This window comes from Amyelois transitella, chromosome 14, assembly GCF_032362555.1.
Source record: "Amyelois transitella isolate CPQ chromosome 14, ilAmyTran1.1, whole genome shotgun sequence".
In the NCBI taxonomy this organism is placed as follows: domain Eukaryota; kingdom Metazoa; phylum Arthropoda; class Insecta; order Lepidoptera; family Pyralidae; genus Amyelois; species Amyelois transitella.
The window spans coordinates 7,804,138-7,827,070 of record NC_083517.1 but is presented as its reverse complement, the minus strand read 5'-3'; the positions used below and the strand labels follow the sequence as shown (position 1 = coordinate 7,827,070).

General features: G+C 34.6%; 2 protein-coding genes across 4 annotated transcripts; one reads left to right on the top strand and one right to left on the bottom strand.

Annotated features, from left to right (window-relative positions):
- Positions 1–1,604: 1,604 nt before the first annotated feature.
- LOC106132433 (facilitated trehalose transporter Tret1) lies at positions 1,605–17,461 on the bottom strand. Of its 3 annotated transcripts, none has more exons than XM_013331844.2 (10): positions 17,397–17,461; positions 16,757–16,971; positions 10,270–10,405; positions 8,690–8,904; positions 7,018–7,162; positions 5,905–6,043; positions 5,362–5,525; positions 4,767–4,962; positions 3,966–4,149; positions 1,605–3,477 (listed from the first exon to the last, which is right to left on the bottom strand). In XM_013331844.2, the coding sequence occupies exons 2-10, from the start codon at positions 16,787–16,789 to the stop codon at positions 3,295–3,297; spliced, it is 1,395 nt and encodes a 464-aa protein (XP_013187298.1). In that variant the 5' UTR covers positions 16,790–16,971; positions 17,397–17,461; the 3' UTR covers positions 1,605–3,294. The 3 variants fall into 3 exon arrangements, with proteins under 3 accessions (XP_013187298.1, XP_060803771.1, XP_060803772.1); XM_060947788.1 differs by having other exon boundaries at positions 17,324–17,457; XM_060947789.1 differs by lacking the exons at positions 16,757–16,971; positions 17,397–17,461 and adding an exon at positions 10,869–10,967.
- A 146-nt stretch (positions 17,462–17,607) lies between these two features.
- On the top strand, positions 17,608–22,715 carry LOC106132434 (retinoid-inducible serine carboxypeptidase). Its single transcript, XM_013331845.2, has 9 exons — positions 17,608–17,766; positions 18,654–18,877; positions 19,438–19,537; positions 19,844–19,974; positions 20,377–20,692; positions 21,054–21,254; positions 21,348–21,425; positions 21,664–21,818; positions 21,973–22,715. The coding sequence occupies exons 1-9, from the start codon at positions 17,715–17,717 to the stop codon at positions 22,033–22,035; spliced, it is 1,320 nt and encodes a 439-aa protein (XP_013187299.1). The 5' UTR covers positions 17,608–17,714; the 3' UTR covers positions 22,036–22,715.
- Positions 22,716–22,933: the final 218 nt, after the last annotated feature.

Here is a 22,933-nt window from a genome sequence, read left to right as displayed (position 1 = left end):
TGTTCTGGGATACAGTGTATATAAGTGCTGGTATAACAGAAAAGAATGTAGGATCCATGATCAACTAGGTTGCCTAATTACCTTAGTTCTTAAGTCCAATCTTATAACCTAAGTTCAATCTTTTGTCATAGGTTTGTACGAAACAAATGAAGTATACCTACCCATAGCTAAAAAGCGGTAGGTAAGCTGGTATGATAGTAATATATTTGCTTTGGGAATCGGCTCAGTTCTCGAGAGGGCTTAGTGCACAGGTATCGGCTAGTTTGAACGGTGGTTTGGGTCTGCTCTAGTCAGACCCCGTAACTACTCGTCAACCAGTCAATATTTCTCTTAATTCATACATTATCATGTTCTTACCTCTTACGTAGACTTACTAAATCTTTTTAGTTTCTGTTTTGCTTAGAGTATCGTAAAGCCACTCAGGTCACACACATTCACCTGAATTGAGATTCACTTGTTGTTGAGTTACAAGTTGCTTGCGAATCGAATAAAATTATCTCAATTTATAGGCATTTCCTATGATTGTTTCTACTGAAGCATATGTATGCTGTGCTTTGAAATAATGTAGGTGTGCTATTATCATAGGGAAACGAAACAAAAAGTATTAAGCTTGGGATTCTTCTTTTAAGCGATAGGCTAGCAACCTGTCACTATCACCTCAATTTCATCATTAAACCATACAGCAGTTACAGTCTTAAAAGACTCTATCGCTAAAGAAATTATAAGGATAAATTAAGACGTGACTAAATGTATGTATGAACAATTAATTATATTAATTTGCGTTGGGCGCCTGCAGTTGTCATATATCCAATGTGGCATAGGCTACGTGCCATTATTACAGTAGCCCGAACTAGTTCTCCTTCGTTAGTAGATCAGCATGTTATAAACAAAATAAATTGTAAAACGGGATTGTGTGCAAAGCATGAGAGCTGTCGATGGCGTGATCTGTGTCGTCCTCACTAGTTAGCGGTCGTGAGGCAGCGAGTCGAGTGACGAAATGACGCGTCGTGATCGCTCGCGGTGCATTAGTTTTAGCACTCTGGGGTCCGATTCTCAATCATAAATATTGCATTAGGACATAAGCTTCCCTATTTTGTTTGTGTTGTCCTATGAACTGTTCAAATAGCTAAAATAAAGCTAGTGCGAAAAAATCGTATCGTATACATAGATGATACGTTTTCATCACTTACGAAGAAGAGAAAGCCTCGAAAATACTGAAAGGTTGACATTCAGATAGTGACAAGATGCAAGCATTAAAGTAGAATGCTTACTTTAGTCTTTCCTTTGAAAATGTATTAACGTAAGGATACTATAGACAGTAATTTTCATCCATCACACTTAAAATATATAAGGGATTGATTACGCGGAATCTTAAAACCCGTAAATCGTCCATTTATGTAAATTAATGATTTATACGTTGAACTTGTGACAATACGGGAAGGAAACATATTGCAATTTTATAATGACAAGGCATGCAGGAAACCACCATCATCACCATCCTTAGCCGTTCTATTATCTTAAAGGTCTATTAAAGTCAAGGAAGGCAAAATAGGGAATTGACAACATTATTTTTATTTTCTACCTCATAAACAGATTAAACAGAACAAAATAACAAAACGATTAGTTAGGAACAATTTTTGATTTATATACTACTTTTATTTAAATCTAGTATCACTAAACTGAATATCAAATAGGTATTACTTAAATATAAAATACGGGATACGGGTCGAATAGGCCTTTCTTAGTCATTTATTGATGACAATTTTGCAGGCAGGTAAGCCTGAAGTTTAATGTATCGTCAACAATATAATTTGATACAAATTTAAATCAAAGAACTATACGATGAATCACCTTATAATTTTAAAAAACATGTCTATAAACTGAGTAAAACATTCTTAGATCCCCGATAGGAGGGATACCATGCCAATAATGAAAAAAGTTCGCATAACAAATACCCAATCAAAGATTCAAAATTTATCTTTATAGTTAATTGAAATAACAGCTGATTCCTTAATATATAATAATATCAAGATAAATTGTTAAGAGGATCACCTGATCCATCAAAGAGGCACCTAGATAAGTCAGATTTTAATTTATATTACCTGTACAGAATCAAATTACATTCATTTACATTCTAATACTAATATGGCAACATATTCTAGACCTACTAAGTTTAATACATTCTGCGTTGTGACAAACATAATTTTAATCTACTCGTATATACATAAAAGCGAAAAAACTCACTCGCGTGCTCACTCTTCACGTTATCACGAAAACTACTAGGTCGATAGACATGAAATTTCGCAGAAAGGTATTTTGTGACTAGAGGACGTCCGCTAAGAAATGTTTTTTGAAAATTCCTGCGGGAATGGAAGTTGAAGGAATTTTTAGGTTTATGCAGGCGGAGCCGCGGGCGGTCTCTAGTTTAGGTAGTATTAAAATTATAAAAAAAAATCCTACCTACATTATTCTTATTGTGCTCATCAACTATTTCTTCAATCTTTAAGGACACAGTTTATAAAAATTGAGTTCATTATTTTAATTTCAAGAATAAATTCAAAGGAACCTTAGTGTATGCATATATGCATAATTATGTTTAGTAAATTTAGCCACAAATAAATGTGCTTTCGTCAGTTTTATTTATAGATACAGTATTTATTTATAGATATGCTATAGTAGTGTAGAAGTAAGTAGACTGATCTAAATATATACATCTGAATTCCGATTCTCCTAAAGTTGTCAATCGACTTTTGTAACAAAAATGTTCCTTGCATTTTTATATTATATTGATAAGAAATCATAAATTAGTAATATCTCAATTTAGGTTTTGCATGTATATTAAAGTAAAAAATAAACTATACCTTAATAACATTATTAAATCTACTCATAAATTATATTTAAATGTGACACGAATTATTCATTATACAAGTTCATTCTAAATAAGGTGTAGGTAATCTACAATTCTACAATTCCTTTCAATCACGTTTACTACTTTAATAATATAGTGTCGACGTTATTTTATTTATTCTCCTAATTACTTAAGAGATCTCATATCCTTCAATATAAAAAAAGTATTACTTAACATAACTTATGCACGTAGCTCCGCCCACGTGCAATTTATATTCCCGTTGGAATTTCAAAAATCAATTAGCTTAATTAACCTCGGGTAATAAAATTCTGTCTCTCGGATCGGAAATTTTATAAAAATATGCAATTCTCACAACTTTTCCTTAAAATCGATGTGAAAGCATAACAGACAGACTTTATAGATAACAATGGAGTATAATTTGGATTCTAACAAGTAGCAGAAATGGTCTGCAGTGGGACCGCTTTCTTCGCCTTTTTCCCTCGGAAATGCTCCTCGATCTCAGCGAGCGACTTGCCCTTGGTCTCCGGCACCATGGTCAGCACGAACACGAAGGCTAATGCGCAGAAACAAGAGTACATCCAGAATGTTCCAGCGGATGTTAGCAGTACCTGTATAGGATTTATTTATTGTTAATAGACTGATACCTGTAATCATAGATGGACATTTCAAAGATTTATCTAGGCTAAGATGGAACGTGTATCGGCCGAAGTAAAAAAAGTAATAGTTGTAAACTGCTATAAATAGCCTATCAAGAGAGAATCTTGACGCAAGATGGATCAGGGTTATCGTTGAAAGTGAGTTTTCCCTTAGACACCTATCGAAGGTTCAAATTTTAATTCAAAAGTTCAAAATCTAAAATGTAGACAATAAAAATTTAGATGACACGTTTATGATGGAATTTTCTTCACCTTGGCGATTTTATGTATGTACATATGTATGTAAATAATCAAAATCATGACATACATATAACCTCGGTTTTTTCCCGGAGAGGTAGGAAGAGAATGCATCTTTCCGCTTGCCATGATCACTGCATACTTCATCCACATTCCATGGAAAACCATGACTATGTATTCAAGAATAAATAAAACTTACATACATCAAGAGAATGATAAGTCTTAATGACGGTGAACATGGAGATCAGGTTGACGGCGCTGGCCATGGCTGACAGTTGTGAGCGGTACTGGGTCGGGAACAATTCGCCGAGGAGGAGGAACGGCAGGCCGCCGAAGCCCAGAGAGAATCCCATCATGAATACCATCAGGCTTACTATCGGCATGTATCTGCAAATAGAAAGATGGTGCTTTATATTATTGTTAAGGAAATGTTATTTACATGTTTTATTTTTATTAATCTCAGTATTGCTTTAACAAAACATTCTTTTATTTCTTCTTTTTCAACCCGTTTTATTATTTTTTATATTTATTTGCATGAAGTATGATAGAAGATAATTAGCAACTTTAAAGAAAACTTAATTTTAATGTAATTTTGTAATTATGCATTGTTGGTAGGATCCGAAGCTATGAACCATACTGAATTTACCTGAAAAACTATCATCGTCCCACCCGCATTTGTCTTAGTTGCGTCGTTCCATATTTCATCGGGGTCCACCTTAGACCCTAATGAAATAAGATTAGTCAGGCAATAAATGACTCCCGTCTGGGCACTGTGACTCAATTCCGAAGAGAAACCTCGCCTGGCTCATGATACAAGATCGTTATGGTTTCCTTGTCCGTACGAGCAAGACAAAAGAAGAATTAACAAAATTGATAATTATACCTTATCCAAGACTTTTTCTCAATCTAGAAGAAGTAGGCGGAACCCACGCTACATATACATTAGTTGATAATGGAGACATTAGATGTTTGTAAGCAAAATTGAGAGATTAATTGAAACTTACCCTATCCAAGACTCCTTTTCAAACTCGAAGTAGAAGGCGGCTCCCATGGAAGCCATGGAAAGGCACATGACGGCGGCAGATAGCAGCAGCAGAGGTCGTCGACCCGCGCGGTCCACCAGCATAGTGCTGACTCCGTTACTAAGTAACTGCACTAATCCAATGATAATGGTGGCTGTCATAGCGTCCAGTCTGCTCCCTGAAGTCATATTTTTTGTTAATTTTTTAGTTATTGCGTTATTATACAGCCGTTTTGAATTTTCAAAAACGTATTTAAATAAGGTTTGTAATAATTTACATTGTAAGTAAATATTAATAGAAGCTTTATAAATTGATAGTCACTTATGTCTTAGGTTTATAAATTAAATGTCATTAATGTCTTTAAAGAAAATGTGTAAACGAAAGTTCCGTGGCGTAGCTTTCTTGTACTCGTATTAAAAAAGACATCAACGAGCTTTCGGGAAAATTCTAAATACTTTCTAAATAAGTATTTAGAATTTTCCCGAAAGCTCTTATCTAACCTTAAGAAAGTTCCTATCTAACCTTATGTTACCTTTATTTAATTATCAATATTTTGAGCGTATAGAACATAGCTTACCTGCACTTTCGAATATCTCGACCGTGAAAAATATGACAGCATCGATTCCGCTGAACTGCTGGAAGAAAAGCAGAGCGAAGCCCACGACCAGGGGCTTCATCACGGCCGACGACAAGAACACCTTGCGGCTGAACAGGCTTGGCGTCTCGGGCTCCTCACATTTTCTGTAAAATAAGTTACAACTTATAACATTTCATTATAACAAAATTATTCTCTTAGCACATATAGTAGTGTACAGTTCCTTTTTCAAAAATGTTAGCACTGATTAGTTTCGGCAATTCAACTGAACATACATTATCCCTCGTCGAAGGATCATCCCCGTAGACCATTCAAAACATTACTCATAAAAATTACACATTGCAATATAATTGTAACTATCTAATGTAGAGCAGCTATAATGATCACGTGATGCGGAAACGCTTGCTAATTAATCGAGAAACGCTCTTATTACACCCTTAGATATTTTACGTTCACTCACATGCCATATTTAACAGTTTTATCTTTTTTTCTATATTAAGATAACAAAAATATAATGAGACTAACTCTTCAGGGTCATCCTTAACAGTAGCTGTAGCGCGGGGAGAGAGGTGCAGCCACCTGACGGAGGCCGAGGCGTCGCCCCCGCTCGCCTCCAGCCACACCGGGGACTCCGGCAGTGGCAGCAGGAATAGGAACAGAACCACTGCAAATATATTTTGAACTTCTGTTTCTATTTGCTTCATTGATATAGTACTAGTTTGTTTACCAGAGAGAACAAATTCCGTTTTACATCGGAAACAGTAAGTTTAAATATTATTAAACCAGACAGCTGAACATAGGCCACGTTCAGCTGTTTGGCTTAATAATAGTCATCAGTCTTTTCAAGACTGTTAGCTCTGTCTCCTTCGCATGGGATATAGACGTGGTTATATGTATGTAAGTATGTATGTTTAAATATTCTAAACCGAGTTGTCTTTAAACCTAAGTTTCTTGATATTGGAGTAAAGTAACTTCATCTTAATCGCAGCGTTAATAATAGTTGGACGATGCTCTCACTTACAACGAAAGCAAACACACGAATTAACCACACCACTTTTATGTCATCTGAGGAATGTCAAAGTGCATCGTAAGTTGTGTGTGAAACTTTTCGTACGACAACTTTCAAAGATTCAAACGTTTGTTTGCCAACTATGAGTTAAATATAATACAGGTGGTATGTATAATTTTGTTCGTATCATAGCAACTCGGTGCATATTGCAAATCTAGTCAATTACAATAATAGTAACTAATAATTTGAGTATTGGTGCCGTGTGGTTCCCGGCACCAATACAAAAAAGAATAGGACCACTCCATCACTTTCCCATGGATGTCGTAAAAGGCGACTAAGGGTTAGGCTTACAAACTTGGGATTCTTTTCTAGGCGATGAGCTAGCAACCTGTCACTATTTGAATCTCAATTCTATCATCAAGCCAAATAGCTGAACGTGGCCATTCAGTCTTTTCAAGACTATTGGCTCTGTCTACCCCGCAAGGGATATAGACGTGACCATATGTATGTATAATTTGAGTATTAAGCTAAAACTAAGTAGATAAAACGTTTACTACATAAGTATGCATACAAAGCAACATGATTACATTGATCGTCGGGTCTAACCATTGTAATGAGAATTAACTCACCACAGAACGCGGCGGAGAAGAAGCCGAGGTGCCGCCATTGGAGCCAGTTGCCCGCGACGTAGGACAGGAGGATGCCCAGGGACATGGACAGCGTGGGCAGCGAGCCCAGCCTCCCACGGATCTCAGGGTCACAGCACTCGCTCACCTGCAATATTACCGTTGGAACATCAATACATACATATCACGTCTATATCCCTTGCGGGGTAGACAGAGCCAACAGTCTTGAAAAGACTGATAGGCCACGTTCAGCTTTTTGGCTTGATGATAGAATTGAGATTCAAATAGTGACAGGTTGATAGCCCATCGCCTAAAAAAATAATCTCAAATTTGTAAGCCTATCCCTTAGTCGCCTTTGACGACATCCGTGGGAAAGAGATGGAGTGGTCCTATTCTTTTTTGTATTGGTGCCGAGAACCACACGGCACATCAATACATGTAATGTTATTACGATCAGAACGACGTCACTTCTTAGGTAATGATAATAGGTACTTTTTACTAATAAATAATCAAATCCTGGCAACAAGGGCCACGAACATGTTTCATTGCGTCGTACACTACATACTCATATTGTTCCAACTAATTAGTTTTTATGATTATTTTGAATTGCAAGTAATTAACACTGAAACGGCCTTTGCATTATTTATAAATTGACGTCGTGATATATTCTCTTGTTTTGAGTCATTCACTTTTTCTTGTTAAATTATGTCATTGTGTCATACGATTGTATTATTTGTCTCATAAAATAACAATGAACTATTTAAAAAGTATAGAATGATTTGTACATACATATGTATAATCACGTTTATATCACTTTTGGAGTAGACAGAGCCAACAGTCTTGAAAATACTGATAGGCCACGTTCAGCTGTTTGGCTTAATGATAGAATTGAGATTCAAATAGTGATAGGTTGCTAGCCCATCGCCTAAAAAATCCCATGTTTATAAGCCTATCGCCCGTAAATGCCTCAGTCGCCTTTTACGACATCCATGATTAAGAGATGGAACCACCAAAGTGTCTTCGGATACATCTGCAATCGACATTCTTAATAATAGATACAAGTGGCACATTGATCTGCTTGTAATTCATTAAAACAAGGATGATCTATGTAAAATGTAGATACTTATATGTAAAGCATCTCATTATATGCCGGTAATAAGATAATGATCACAACGTGTTATCATTACACCAGATAACTACCAGATGATATTAATGAATTACTCTATTTATGTAATTATTTACACGTTTCCGACTTCCTGCGTTTAATGTAGATCACACTTTGTACGGAAATCTTATTGGTAGAATATGGTTAAATTTTGCACATTACATTGGAGTGTTTATACTAGTGAATGATTTTTACTAAACACTGAACCACTGAAATTTAAAATTAGGTCATACATACATACATACATATGGTCACGTCTATATCCCTTGCGGGGTAGACAGAGCCAACAGTCTTGAAAAGACTGAATGGCCACGTTCAGCTATTTGGCTTAATGATAGAATTGAGATTCAAATAGTGACAGGTTGCTAGCCCATCGCCTAAAAGAGGAATCCTAAGTTTATAAGCCTAACCCTTAGTCGCCTAAGATAACCTAACCATCGTTCAAGGTGGAAATATTTAAAGAGGCAAAATATTCAATTATTCCAAAATCCATTCCATCCAAGTACTTACATATACTTGTGCTGGGGCCAATACGAGACCCACAAACAATCCAGTGATAATCCTGCCGAGCAGTATGAGCGGGAACAGCTTCGCGAAAGCCAAGATCAGCCAGCCTGCTAGGCAGAGGGGGGCTGACATCTGTAGGGTGCGCCGGCGACCTGCCTTCTGCATCAGGGGACCCGCCATCATGCTACCAACGAACGCCCCTAACGGCGGGATTGCACCTTTAATAAAGATAAAAGAAAGTTTTTAGTGGAAATGGAAAGTTATGGTTTTGTAAAGTTTTATTTACAAACTGAAGTAATGTATAAATATTCAGCGACCACGCGTGGACGGCAAGCTTAGGTGTAAATTGCATCGTCACTCCGTTAGTAAAACAGAACCAAAGGGAAACATGATTTGCAAAGGTAGTTAGGGTAAATAGGTAAATAGTTTGGTAGGATATAACAGATCATACTTTTCATCATTTTTAAAAATACACCAAGTTGACTCTTATTTTCTCTCATAATAATATAAATAATACTTAGTACATAGTATAATTTATGCATGACAACTATTAACCTAGGAATGAACTCGTTACTTACATATGTAGGTAAAGTAGGTACACTACACATAAATAGCAATGATGATTATAGTTATTAAACAGTCGAACTATTATCTGTCATCACAATTAGTGACGTGTTTCCAGACATTTGAGTAATAGACGTGAAAAGTGTTCTCAACAGACAGTAGATATAATACAGGTATAATACAGATATAATACAGGCCAAAGAAACTCTCTCACGTTCCGAATAGTACCTGCATTTGCTAAACTTTTGTGTCCTGTGGTCAACCTTAAATTTTTTTTAACAGAGTATTTCCCATCTTTGGCATCTATGAAATGATCGAACTCTCATCCCAGATAAAATTTTTCAATTAAAGTCACACTCTACGTATATTTCAATTATTTTATAAAGGTTAGGTATATAATATGCCCGTGGGAAGTTGAGGTAGGTAATGCTATTCTTTGCCTATTCAATATTTTAAAGTATCGCTAATAGCCTCTAATAATAAAAATACACGCGCCTGAGGTCGCCGAGTACAGGAAATATCAATAACACTGGGAGCGGTTGCTCTATCTGTTATGCAGATTTATATGTTGTTAGTATAATTTTTCTGCCAAAATATTCAAGGTTTCATTCACCACTGACCCAGAATCTTGTATTCTGACTATCAAGGTATTTAGCAAAATAATTTTGAGATACAGTGTGTTTTCTTCGTAATGACCTATGGCTGCGAGACCTTTACTGAATTGATTAACTATATTTATTAAAAGGTTTAGGGATTCCAGATTTAAATAAAGTTCTTTGGAAAAACCCCTTCATCTTTCCACTTGATTTATATTTTTAATTTGAACTTGTAAAGCGATTTTCATAATAAATTACCTATTTCCAAATAACTTAAAATATATTGCTATAAAACAAATAATTATCATCAACAGGTCATCAACTCTCCTAACAATGGCTATTCAAACAGAGCATTTACATAGCCGGTAAACTATAATAGAAGTGTCAAATACAGCTAAATATGTTATTGTGAGTAATTATTACCAATCCACGATTTCTGTTGTCCATTCTGTATGAGTGTTGGGTCTATGCTCTCTATAGACGGCAGAGCGGAAGACGAGTAACCTCGCACCAGTCCGATGATGAGGAATGACAGTGATGCACCCAGGGTTAGCCATAACTGAAAACAAATTTAGATTAAATTGAAAATACGAATGTGTTTACATGAAATACTCTATCGTGGGTTTATTGGATTTAACAATTACAGTTATTTTTTTATTAACTTGCACGCGTAAGTGTTTGTCAACTATTGTACTCACAAATGAATGAACGACCCGATTTTGTTGGGTTTTTATGAACTTTTTTGTGACTAGATAGTTCCTGGCTATTCGAACGCGGAAGTATTTAAAATGTAAAATAAGATCATCTCGTTAGTCAAGGTTCAATAGGCAGGTAGGTATATAAAGTGTAAATGTTGAAGCGTACATGATTTTAAAACACTACTTAAAGGTGAACTGAACTCTACTTAGAGTTATAAAGTGATCTGAATAAGTATACACTCGTCTATAAAAACAAGTGTTACAGTAAAAAATAATTGTGGACAGCAATATCTTTTTTCAAGCTAGGTGTTTGAAAGTACTTACAATATCTGACAAAGAAACAGGTCAAATTCAGAAAATATTACATTCAAATCTAGCTCCAAATCACGTGCTTCCATATCTTAATCTGCGGTTTTGCAGATTGTGGAACAATCAGATAGATTTTGCAGTTTTTGAAGTTAAAAAGTATGTCACGAGTCTTGTGATTAAATTTATTTTTATACTGCAACTAGTTTTGCGTCGTTTTAAATTCCCGTGATTCACAATAAAATCTCAGCAAACGTTTTCATCATTAGGTACTATTATCGGTAAAGATGCTAAATTTAATATCAACGAATAGTTCTGATGGTAAAACGTTACCGTTGCATGACACCGCTACCATGAAATGAGGCAGATAACATAAAGGAATTTATTTTCATTAAAAAATATGCATAACCTGAATATTGGTCAATACTAGTGACTTCACCTTTTATTTAGCAAGCAAACGACGGAAGGGAGCGATTTCTGCCTATGAGTCTTTAACTGGACACAATGCCGCTATTACTTTTTGTATTTCATATACATATATGACGCCTAGGCAACAAGGTGTACCTAAATCACTCAAGTAATCTTAACAAATGGAATGATAATGGGATGACCTTAGTTTTATAAACGTTAGAATAAGGAAAATTGCATGGCGTAACACGGTAAAAAGTGCGAATTCCAGTGTCAAAGTTGAATTTAAGATTTACCTGCCATGTGTTTATTGTCGTCATGCAATAGAGTGCGTAATGAAATTTTTTTATTAATGTAAATAAAATATTTAAGACATTTAGACAAACGACAAATCAGTTGAATAGGAAGTTGTACAAACATACACTTTACAATACGAAAATAATACTTAATGTGCAAAAATAAGACGAAATTCTTTATCACCAAAGTGCAAGGGGAATTCCTCTACATCACGTTTCATTCATGTGTAGGTATACAGTTTCTTAAGACAGTTTCTTATAACAATAGCTAATAATCGAATATACGGCCTTTCTGCATATATTATATAAATAAATATCATAAGAAACTCTTCTTCATACTCCAGGCGTTTTGTAATCGTGGTTGATTTCTCACCTCTCTGGAATGGATCCCGAACTACCGCCTATTTTTTTTTTTTTTTTTGGGACAAATTACACAGATTGACTTAGCCTCGAAGTAAGTTCGAAACTTGTGTTACGAGATACTAACTCAACGATACTATATTTTATAATATAATAAATACGTATATAGATAAACATCCAAGACCCAGGCCAATCAGAGAAAGTTCGTTTCTCATCATGCCCTGGCCGGGATTCGAACCCGGGACCTCCGGTGACACAGACAAGCGCACTACCGCTGCGCCACAGAGGCCGTTAAAGGCCTATGACCATAATCTTAGAAAAAGTAGGTAAGTTTCTAATATAAATAGACTAGCTTTTGCCCGCGGCTTCGCCCGCGCAAATGCATTTTAGATTATAAGGATACGCCATAAAATTTCACCCATTTTTTTAATCCTGTATCGTGCGGGACTGTTTTAAGTTTATATTTGATTTAAATTCATATGGCTTCCGTCCAGCCCTATCCTGTCCCATCCTATCCTATTTAGTGCCATCCTGCTTTCCGCAACTGATATGTATTTTTTACTAACCAATATATAAGACTTCTCGCACTTCGACACCCATCAAAAAACGAAGTTTCATACAAACTTCCAACCCTTATTTTTCGCCCTTGAGATGCAGTTTTCAAAATTCAATGTTTTAATGATTATTTCATACTAACCAAAATTTAATTCTAAAATTTCATGTGCCCAAATTTAATCTTTATTGGCTCAGTAGATTTCGAGATTTCGTGATTCCTAAGTGAGTGTTTTTCGCTTTTATATATATATAGAAGATAGTCACATGACTCAAAGGTTTGGCTGAAATTGAATGGCATGGAATTGAAATTCAGACAAAGTGATTTTGCTAATCTATCGCGTACGTCCCATGATCAACATTTACAATCTGCATAGATCAAACCAATAAGCACACAATGTTGTTAAAAAGATGAAAACGAAAGTTTTTATTATAACATTCCCTTACCTACTTATATAGAAGTAAGTATTGTACGTAGCAGCTAAGTAAATTTGAAAACATTACTACTAATTACTTGAGTACTCGTAGGTACTTCGGCATGTATTGAAGTGCATCTAAATGTTATGATAAACTAAAGTCACGTTCGCTTGTCATTAAAAATATTCTTCCATTTTTATTTGTTAGGATTATGATAGAAATACTTACTTTTGTTTTTATTTAGTCATAGCATACAGAAAAATAAGATTAGTAAATTCTAATCTTATTTTTCTGTATGCTATGACTAAATAAAAACAAAAGTAAATATTTTTATGAAAGTATGCTATGAAACTGATGGAGAAATGGCTGACAGTTCCTCTTTATCAATATGAACTGAAAATATATAATTATAGAATATATATTTTAAGGCAAGACTTTGCTTTCCATCTTCTTTACCACAAAATTACAACATACCTATCGTCAAAATTTTACATCAGTAAATCACATGGGGCAGCTTATCAAATTATCCAATTTACTCATAATTACGTACATTCATGGTCCGTTGCTATTAACGAACAGAGACATAAATATGTGGCCGTGGCCATGGGCCATTCATTGCCATGTGATGATGAAAAATGAATAGGTCATAACTTATGTTTACGAAAATTTCCGAAAATCTGTTTTTTCAGATGATTTTTCGGACGACTACAATTTTACTACTTAGTCATCTGTGGTATTTACTATCACGATGATGGATGTTTCATTAAGAGTGCTGGCTTAACCGAACTAGTTTTAATCTCATTCATAATGGTAGGTTTAATTATATACCTAGCTTACCGTATTAAGGCGATTTCATATGTAATTGTTTTTTTTTTCGTTTTGCTATATGAAAGTACAAAATAAAAAAGTGCTCAATAAAATCGAAGTAAAATAATATATATATATATATATATATATATATATGAACTAACAATTTTTATCGATTTATGCAATGAGATAGATGGATAGATATAAAATCAATTGGTAGATGAAATCCTTTACATATAGATATAAGATGAGGATATTGATGGGTCAACGAACTGTACGGAACGATACGATAGAACCAATGTTCATTGTTTGTAGTAAGTACCTACCTATCTAGTCAGTGGAGTACAAGTAAGAATTTCTTTGAAAGAAAAATAAAATCTCAGTATCTGTAAATATCTTTGTTTACGATGTCATTAAGTTATGTAAACTTTGCCGTAGATGAAGAATGTTAAAACAATAGATACCGTCTGATATTAATAATAACTATTCACTGTGAAGTCTTTGGTATAAATTAAATACTGAATAACATGGTCGTCAGTCACGTGTCTTTCTAAAGACAACGACTAAGACATCTATCCACTTGCCACGATCCCGGTACACTTCTTTGTTCATTCCCAAAGGGGTAGATATATTTTCTGTTAAGTTTTTCTATTTCGTCAGCTGTTAAACTGGTAGAGAATGCCAAACAGTATCAAGTCCGCCTTTTGTACAAAGTTTTACATAAATACCTAAATAAATAAATACCTACCTACTAAGGCTCAAACAACACGGGCTTTGCCAAATAATGTTCTAAATAACCTCTCTGTTTCTAACATCTATTGTGAGACTTTGTCTTCCGATATCACTAATATGTTTGTACATTTTATCACTTTCCGTTTACATTGTTATACATCTATACATATTAATATGTGTTCTTTAAATTACTTACACAAAGACGGTAGCGTCTTGTTTAGATTTCCGAATACCAACTTACGAGAAAAGTTGATTTTTATGACATAATCACATCAATACTCAATGTTTATATTACATTAACTGATGACCCGCCCCGGCTTCGCACGAGTATAAACATGCCTCTTGATTCATTCTTGATTCACACATATAAACATGCCTCTTGATTCACTCTATCTATTAACAAACTGCAGTTTTTTAATAGATAAGTGATATTGCGTTGCTATGTTTTAATGATTTAGGCAAACATACATAGGGATTGACGCGGGAAGCGACTTTGAGTTATACTTTATAGTGATGAATAATACAAAGAGAAAAGATTTGTACTTTTATGTGAAACGAATAAATTCAAAAACTTGATGAGATTTAAGAAATTTTGACGAAATTTGGTACATTTTTTCTGGTCATTCCCACGGGACCTAAGTTCACGCAAAAGCTGTTCTATATATAAAATGTATTCACAATTCCTTCAGGAGCTTGGCCACGAGGAACAAGTAGAATACAAATGAAGAAACAAGAGCGCTTGTAACAAGACCATCACTAGGAATGTGAAAAAAAAATCGATTATGGAAAAAATCGATTAAAAATCGATTTTTTTTAAGTAAAAATCGATTTTTTTACGTGATTTTTTTAAAATTAATAATCGATTTAAAATCGATTTTTATAATCATACAATAAATGCACTCCGACATTACGTTTTTGTCTTCTGGCTTGGAGCCCAGAACGCGAACTGCCAAAGAATACTATCATAGCTCCATAATATTACATTAACGCCATCTGTGCATTCTTTCTGTGCTCTTAAAACAGTTTAGATGATTAATTTACCTTATAGACGGCCTCTGTGGCGCAGCGGTAGTACGCTTGTCTGTGACACCTGAGGTCCCGGGTTCGAATCCCGGTCAGGACATGATGAGAAAAGAACTTTTTCTGATTGGCTTGGGTCTTGGATGTTTATCTATATAAGTATTTATTAAAAAAATATATTATCGTTGAGTTAGCATCTCGTAACACAAGTCTCGAACTTACTTCGAGGCAAACTCAATCTGTGTAATTTGTCTCGTATACATTTATATTTATTTATTTATTTAATCAAACATTCTCTAGATGGAATTAGTCGATGAACAGTATTTAACCGACATTCGGTTGATATTTTATTCATTATTCGTTGCTGAAACTTCATTTTTCAAACTTGATTGTTAAAATTAAAAACTTTAATTTGTGTTGATTATATAAGAACTTACTAGATAATAGAAACCTATTGTTTATTTTTAATGAAAAAATCTATAGATATAATTTATATGGCTTTTATTTTGACATAAATTGAAAAATTAGGAAAAATCTATTAATATAATAAAATCGATTATTTTCTTAAGAAAAATCGATTAATTGTTAATCGATTTTTCATACTTAAAAAATAAATCGATTATATAAAAATCGATTTTTTATCAGCAATGTCACATCCCTAACCATCACTTTAGCTCAAGTTTGGATACATTAGAATGCAATCTTCGTAATTTATGACTGCATTTTGAATTTCTTTACATAGTTTTACAAAAAGGTATTAATTTCTATAAAATAAAGCTTCACACTCCTTAATGAAAACAAAACCAATAATTCTCAATGTCTTCAGTCAATACAATAAATGACATTGTACATTATTAAGGATTCAAGTGTTCAGTAAAATAAATGTTAATCGCGAAGATGGTCCAGACTGCATACGTGTTCTACTCCTTTAAAAATAGGTAGTGATTTTGTAAAAGTAGACATTGGTAACTGGAATCAACTGTAGGTACATTTGATAACTTTTCAATGAAAAATAATAAATTTCCACTAATACAATAGATACTTCTGAAAACCACTTAAATATTAAAATTAATATTTAAGTCATACAAAAGTGGTCGAAATAATTTTATTCAAAATACTGATAATGATTTTTTATTAGCTAAGTGTTAATAACCGATTTGAAATTTTCGCGTTGCATTTTACAAAGTAATAATAATTAATATTTTGTATAACATACAACTATTGAACCATAATTTTTGAAAATTAAATAAGTACATCTCTTGGTGCTCGTTAATTTATAAATTAAACCCAAATTTTGGTAATATACAAATTTACCTGTTTGAAAAAGGCGGGAGATATTTTAATCATCACTTTGTTAGATTTGTCTGGTCAATGGCGATCTCAGGATGGATCTGCGGCGGCTCCCACTCGGATCTTGTTTGCGTTATCGCGGCGTGATAGCACTTTACCGAGAGGCAAAGGTTGCCGGCGACTACACTTGACACCTGTGTAGGATGATCTGCGGCCACCACCACGCCTCATCTTGCCGCCTGCCGCGGAACGTACGGTCATGTGAGATGAAAATTAAACCCCACTTAAAAATTAACTACCGCTCTATAGTCATGCTAATGCAATAAAATAATATTGTCGAAGCAGGTGACTAGCACGCGCTATAGGAAATAAAATCAAATAAATAATCGCATTTATGACAATATAAAGTGAAATTAGTTTTTTTTTTTCAATTATCTGAATCAGATCTTTAGTTAAAATTAGCTGACCTCTGTAGCATCGCTATTACAGGCTGGGTCCTAATTCGAATTTCTCTTGATAAATATTCAGAAACGAGCGTTAATAAACTATTCCCAATAAGTAAGGAATATGCGGAAACATACAAATAAATACCTAAGTCAGTTTAATGGAGTAATAAGAATAAGTAGGTATGATTAGCAAAACGCAGTAAAAGCGGACTGAATACCTATGTTAAAAAAGGTTGCTATAATAAAAGAAATTTCGATAAAGGACTTGAGTATTCTAACAGCTACACGTACAAATATTCAGGTATAGTACGAACATTGAGAAGTGAAACTTATCACAAATTGATAAAGTAAAACTAATTGAGATAGATTTGATACGAGTATATAAGTATTTTTATCGGATATTCTTTGATAAAAAATTCTGTATATCTGATAATAATGAAAATATATTGGTTTTAATTACACTAATTAGCACACAGCTACCACACATTCCATAGATTTACTTGCAGTGTGTTAAAAGTGTTTCTGGATCAATCAAGATGTGGCTTTATTTATTGATCTTTTCAATTTTATCTCAGCAATCAGTTTTTGGTAAGTTCTTCTTATGTCTTTGTTTAGATGGTGATAACAACTTATTTGCCTTCAAAGTCTATAACTAGTCTCTTTAGACTAGAAAAAATACAAAATTGTAATATGTCGCGTAATTCATAATTTGAAAGATCGTTATAGATACTTTTAATGGTCAAGAATTATCAATTAATTTGTGGGAAAAAGAAAACTTCAAATGGCAAAGTCATGAACTATAGATGATATTATGCCTTAGTTATCGATATTTTTCACGTCGACCCAGGAAAACCTTGCTGCCGACCAACTTAACGTCATATGCGACCGACATTATTCTCCTCTAGTAACCGAGCAGTTAAGAGCGAGCCGTAATTTCTCATTAGTATTAGCACGTTTATTTGTGAATTATAATATAGGTCAAGAAAGTCAAACATCATCTGACCAGACCCTCCGCGCATTAAACAATTCGTTCTTGGTAAATAATACACACGAATAATTGTGTTTGATGATTTTATTTAGCACACCCATTTAGTGTATACCTGTTAAGTAATATGAAAACAGGCACGTGAAGTGTTGACGCATATATTTTTTGACAAATATTTGGAAATGAGTAGTTTAATAAATATTATATTACCGAAGTGTAAATAATCTCGGGATTTGGGACAGTTAATGGAAATAATTGTGCTATTCGGGAAAATTTAATGAGTCCCACTCCTGAATCGGGATCATATTCGTACCTTGGGTCATAAATTACTTATTCACTTGCTACTTATAACTCCACAAAAGCGCTGAGAATAAAGGCGTTTTAAAAGCACAAAACAGACGAGTAGACATTAATAGATACATACCTACCTACAGTTAAAGAAAACATATTCTAAATCATCTATTCCTCTATCTATTAATTTCTTTTCTAGGACAATTTGGTGACTTCGAACAAGAGTATGGCTACGTAACCGTAAGACAGGGCGCACATATGTTCTACTGGCTGTTTTACACCACAGCAGATGTTCCCAACTACACGGATAGGCCACTGATAGTGTGGCTGCAAGGAGGTCCCGGGGGATCCTCTACGGGCATCGGAAACTTTGAGATATTAGGGCCAATGGACTTGTCCCTTCAGGAAAGGAACTATACATGGGTTAGTCAAATCATACTAATAAACAGAAAATATTAGTATTTTTATTTGCATCGAATTTTTACATAAACTAGATAAGATTTTAATGAAATTTAGAACAAAGTTTGGCTAGACCTTCTGAAGGTAACACAGGAGTTATAAAGTTTGAAATACTTATAAATGAGAAGCCCCGGGCATAAGTCAAAAAAAATAGGAAATCAAGAATTAAGGAAATGAATGGTGGCTCTCATCTAATCATCTCATTAAATCTCTCTTTCAGAATTTTAAGACTAAGATCTCAGATCTCTGTCAAGCGTTTAGATATGAGATAATACGTAACTACATGCATGAATTTAACGTTCGAGTAATAGCTACGAGGTGGCTACGGATTTCGTTTCGTTATTTCGTGTCAGTGTGTAAACTTTTCACTTTTTTCTTGATTATTCTTTTTGTTTCTTATTGCATTCACAACATTTAAATCTCGAGGTCTGCAAATAAAACAAGGCATATAAGTAAAAATACTGGTACAACTCTGACGGTCGGCTGTCAAATTGTTTTGAGGTGATGTGCTAAGATGTTTTCAGGTAAAAAACTTCAATGTTCTTTTTGTGGATAACCCAGTTGGAACAGGATTCAGTTATGTTGACGAACTGCAGTTTTTAACAACAACCAATGATCAAATAGGTAAGTATCTATATATAACTACTTACTCTAACTTGTCTAAGTACTGGATATATATTTATTGCACCAAAAAAAATGTACAAACGGCGGACTTAATGCTGTATGGCATTCTCTACCTATCCTCTCTTCATATTTTATCGTTACAAAATCTTCAGTAGGTATTCCGCTAACTTTGAAGCATGGTATAATTTTGAAAAATAAGTTTGATGTCCAGTTTCACGTAAAAGTTACTGATTTTTTAAGATTACCGTTTTGTTATAATTTTAAAATTGCTTGTTTTAAAAAATACGTGTGTGTACGTACTTTCAGCTTTGGATTTCGTAGAACTAATGAGAGGGTTTTACGCCGACAATCCCATGTTTGAAGGAGTGGACTTGTATATCTACGGGCAGTCATATGGCGGGAAAATGGCTGTCGACATGGCTCTTAGAATGCATGAGGTTAGTTTGATAATGTCTCACTCTCATAGTTGCGCCCGCCGCGTCAAAGCTTCGTGCCCTTGGATCCTCCGATAGTTTTGATAATGTAATCACAAAAATAAGTGAACAATATAAGCAAAGATAAAGATATACCTACCTACATAAACTTTTTCGGAAACAACTTTTTTAGTATGTGTACACACTAAATAACACTTACACTTTCTCACATTACTACGTATAATTAAGATCATGGTCAAAAGGCGCATCTTGGGCTCTTCTCCCAAAAGATTAAGATGTTATTGAGATTAACGCCAGGAGGAAGTATCTATTACAAGTTCGTTGACACATTTCCATGATAGAACTATTGATAATATTTTTTTATCACTGGGTCATTTTATTTAATAAAATATAATTTATACGCAGGCTGAAGAAGCCGGTACCATCAGATCGAACCTTCGCGGTATTGCCATGGGAAATGCTTGGATATCTCCGGTAGACGCAACTCTCACCTGGGGGCCGCTACTGCTGGCTGCTGGCTTGGTAAATCAAGAAGGATACGAAGCTATCCAGGCTTCAGCCCGAGAAGCCGAACGTCTCTTCAACGAGGGACAATACGTAGCGTCCACCAATCAATGGGCTGCAACCCAAAGTGTTGTCTTCCGGCATACCACTAATGTGGACTTTTATAACATACTGACGAAAATGCCTACAAATTTACCAGATTCTCGGAGTGATTTGGGTGAGTAGATTGGAATGAACTGTCTGCGTCTATATTCCCAGACAAGTAGATACTGTCCGCGAATATTCAAAAGTAGAAAGAATGGGTATCTCTTGCATATAACATCTTCGTCTTCATCGTCAAGAACCATCAGGTGAGATGAAAGACAAATGCCTAATCCAATATAAAAAAAAAGTATCAAATAAGCAGTGACAAAAATCACTTACCAAACGTATTTAACTTTATTTGATACTTTATTTATTTATAAGAGTCCTAATTTCGGTAAAGGAAACTTTTACAGCATCTCACTTCCCCACCCCCTCTTGTAAATAAACGTTTCCATTTTTTTTTTGTAAACACTGACGTAACGCATCAATTTCAGAGTTGTCACGAGATATGCTTATTCACAACAAGCCTTACAGCACTCCCGTAGACGACCGAAACGAATACAACCTCCAATACTTGATGAACAACCTGGTGAAACCTGCTCTTGAGATCCCAGACCATGTCTCATGGGGTAGCCAATCGAACGCGGTGTTTGCCTACCAAAATGGCGATTTTATGAAGCCAGTTACAGAAGGGAGTAAGTATTTACAATAATAATAAAATAGTTAGAGAATATGCAGATTTTTTGAGAATGAGTTTTATGAATTTAATAATATATTTCTTTTTGCAGTTGAGAAACTTTTAAACGAAACCAACATCATTGTAACAAAGTACAATGGAAATCTTGACCTCATTTGTGATACTCCAGGTAGGTCTGATTTGTCGTACAGGTTGGTACCTAGTAGTACATTTCTTTCGTTACATCCTAAAGAGAATAGAACCAGAAATATAAAAATGGAGAGAAAGAGAAAAATCAATATTTAAAGATATCATACCTTTTATGGAAAAACAATATTTGAAAATGGAAATAAGTATATATACTATTTTATCACACAATTATTCGTTAAATATTTAATTATAATACCTACCTACAACAAAAATTTTAGGCCAAATTCTCTGGGTCGACAGACTGAAGTGGCCTGGGGCGGAGGCCTACAGGAATGCCACCCGGCAACCGATATGGGAGGACGGAAAGCTGGAGGGTTACTACAAGGCACACGGAAACTTCAGATTTTTCTGGATCAATGTGGCAGGCCATAGTGTAAGTAGACATGGCGTTTCATAAAAATCACGCCCATAAATTGCATATATACATATAATCACGTCTTTTCTCTTACGGTGTGAGCTGAGCTAGCAGTTTTCAATAAACTGAGGCCACGACCAGCTATATATATAATATCAAATGTTGTTTGCAGGTCCCGAGGGATAATCCAGCTGGAAGTAATGCGTTCTTACGGGATATGACGTCATTTGGATAGGTTCGCGTGCGTTGATGTCTTTTGTTGTAAATAAACTCATCACCCAAACCCTCTCCTGAATCATTATTCAATTCTCATTTCTTGATCAAGTAAAACAATCATACACGTTTAATAAAATATGCATAGATCCTCTTACTCTTTGCTCTACAACTACCCTCTGCTTCCAGTAGAATTACCAAGTGTTTACTAGTAGAACTCCCCAGACTTCTTATAAAAAATGCAATTCTTATTTTGAATATTGTGAAGAGATCCGACGTGACTTAAGAAATTGCCGACAACCATTGTCCGTCGCAAAGTATCGTAACTGTATAAACACACTTGCTGCCTGCAATGACACGCATGACTCGTTTCGACCTTATTAGTCCGGTTAAAATCCTCATTTTCGCTGCAGAATAATTTGAATAGCGTTAAAAATTGGTACTCCACTTGATCGGTAGGTTAATATCTCAAGTCTAAGGTAAATAAAAAACACGCAAAACTTTTATTATGTAAATGTTTATTGATGATTTGATTTACTCGTACATACAATAAGCATGAAAGAAATGAAGGACGGGTCAACGAGATCAGCCAGTAACTTCGAGACTGTACATTGGCTTTATAATTTGGAATCCAATATTGAATGCAAGTTGCATTTATAAATTAACATTATACAATAACATAAGCTCTTCTTAAAATAAATTCAAATTCAAATTCAAATTCAAACTTTTATTTGCATAATATGAGTACAACAAGGTCTTAAATATAATGTATAACAGATCTTCATATTTACCCTTTCGGGTGTTGCAAACATTTTTATGTATTAGTAGACAAAAGGAATGATGAATGGACAACCTTCAACAGCCCGAGCTCTGTATATAGGTCCGAAAGGAATACGGAAAACTGGACATTTTCAAAATAT

Coding starts and splice junctions, on each gene's coding strand:
- LOC106132433 (XM_013331844.2), bottom strand. CDS start 16,789: ATGATTAAAATATCTCCCGCCTTTTTCAAACAG. Junction 6,044..7,017: donor CTTCTCCGCCGCGTTCTGTG/GTGAGTTAATTC, acceptor ATATATTTGCAG/TGGTTCTGTTCCTATTCCTG. Junction 5,526..5,904: donor GTTAAGGATGACCCTGAAGA/GTTAGTCTCATT, acceptor CTTATTTTACAG/AAAATGTGAGGAGCCCGAGA.
- LOC106132434 (XM_013331845.2), top strand. CDS start 17,715: ATGTGGCTTTATTTATTGATCTTTTCAATTTTATCTCAGCAATCAGTT. Junction 19,538..19,843: donor AACAACCAATGATCAAATAG/GTAAGTATCTAT, acceptor ACGTACTTTCAG/CTTTGGATTTCGTAGAACTA. Junction 21,819..21,972: donor TCAATGTGGCAGGCCATAGT/GTAAGTAGACAT, acceptor TGTTGTTTGCAG/GTCCCGAGGGATAATCCAGC.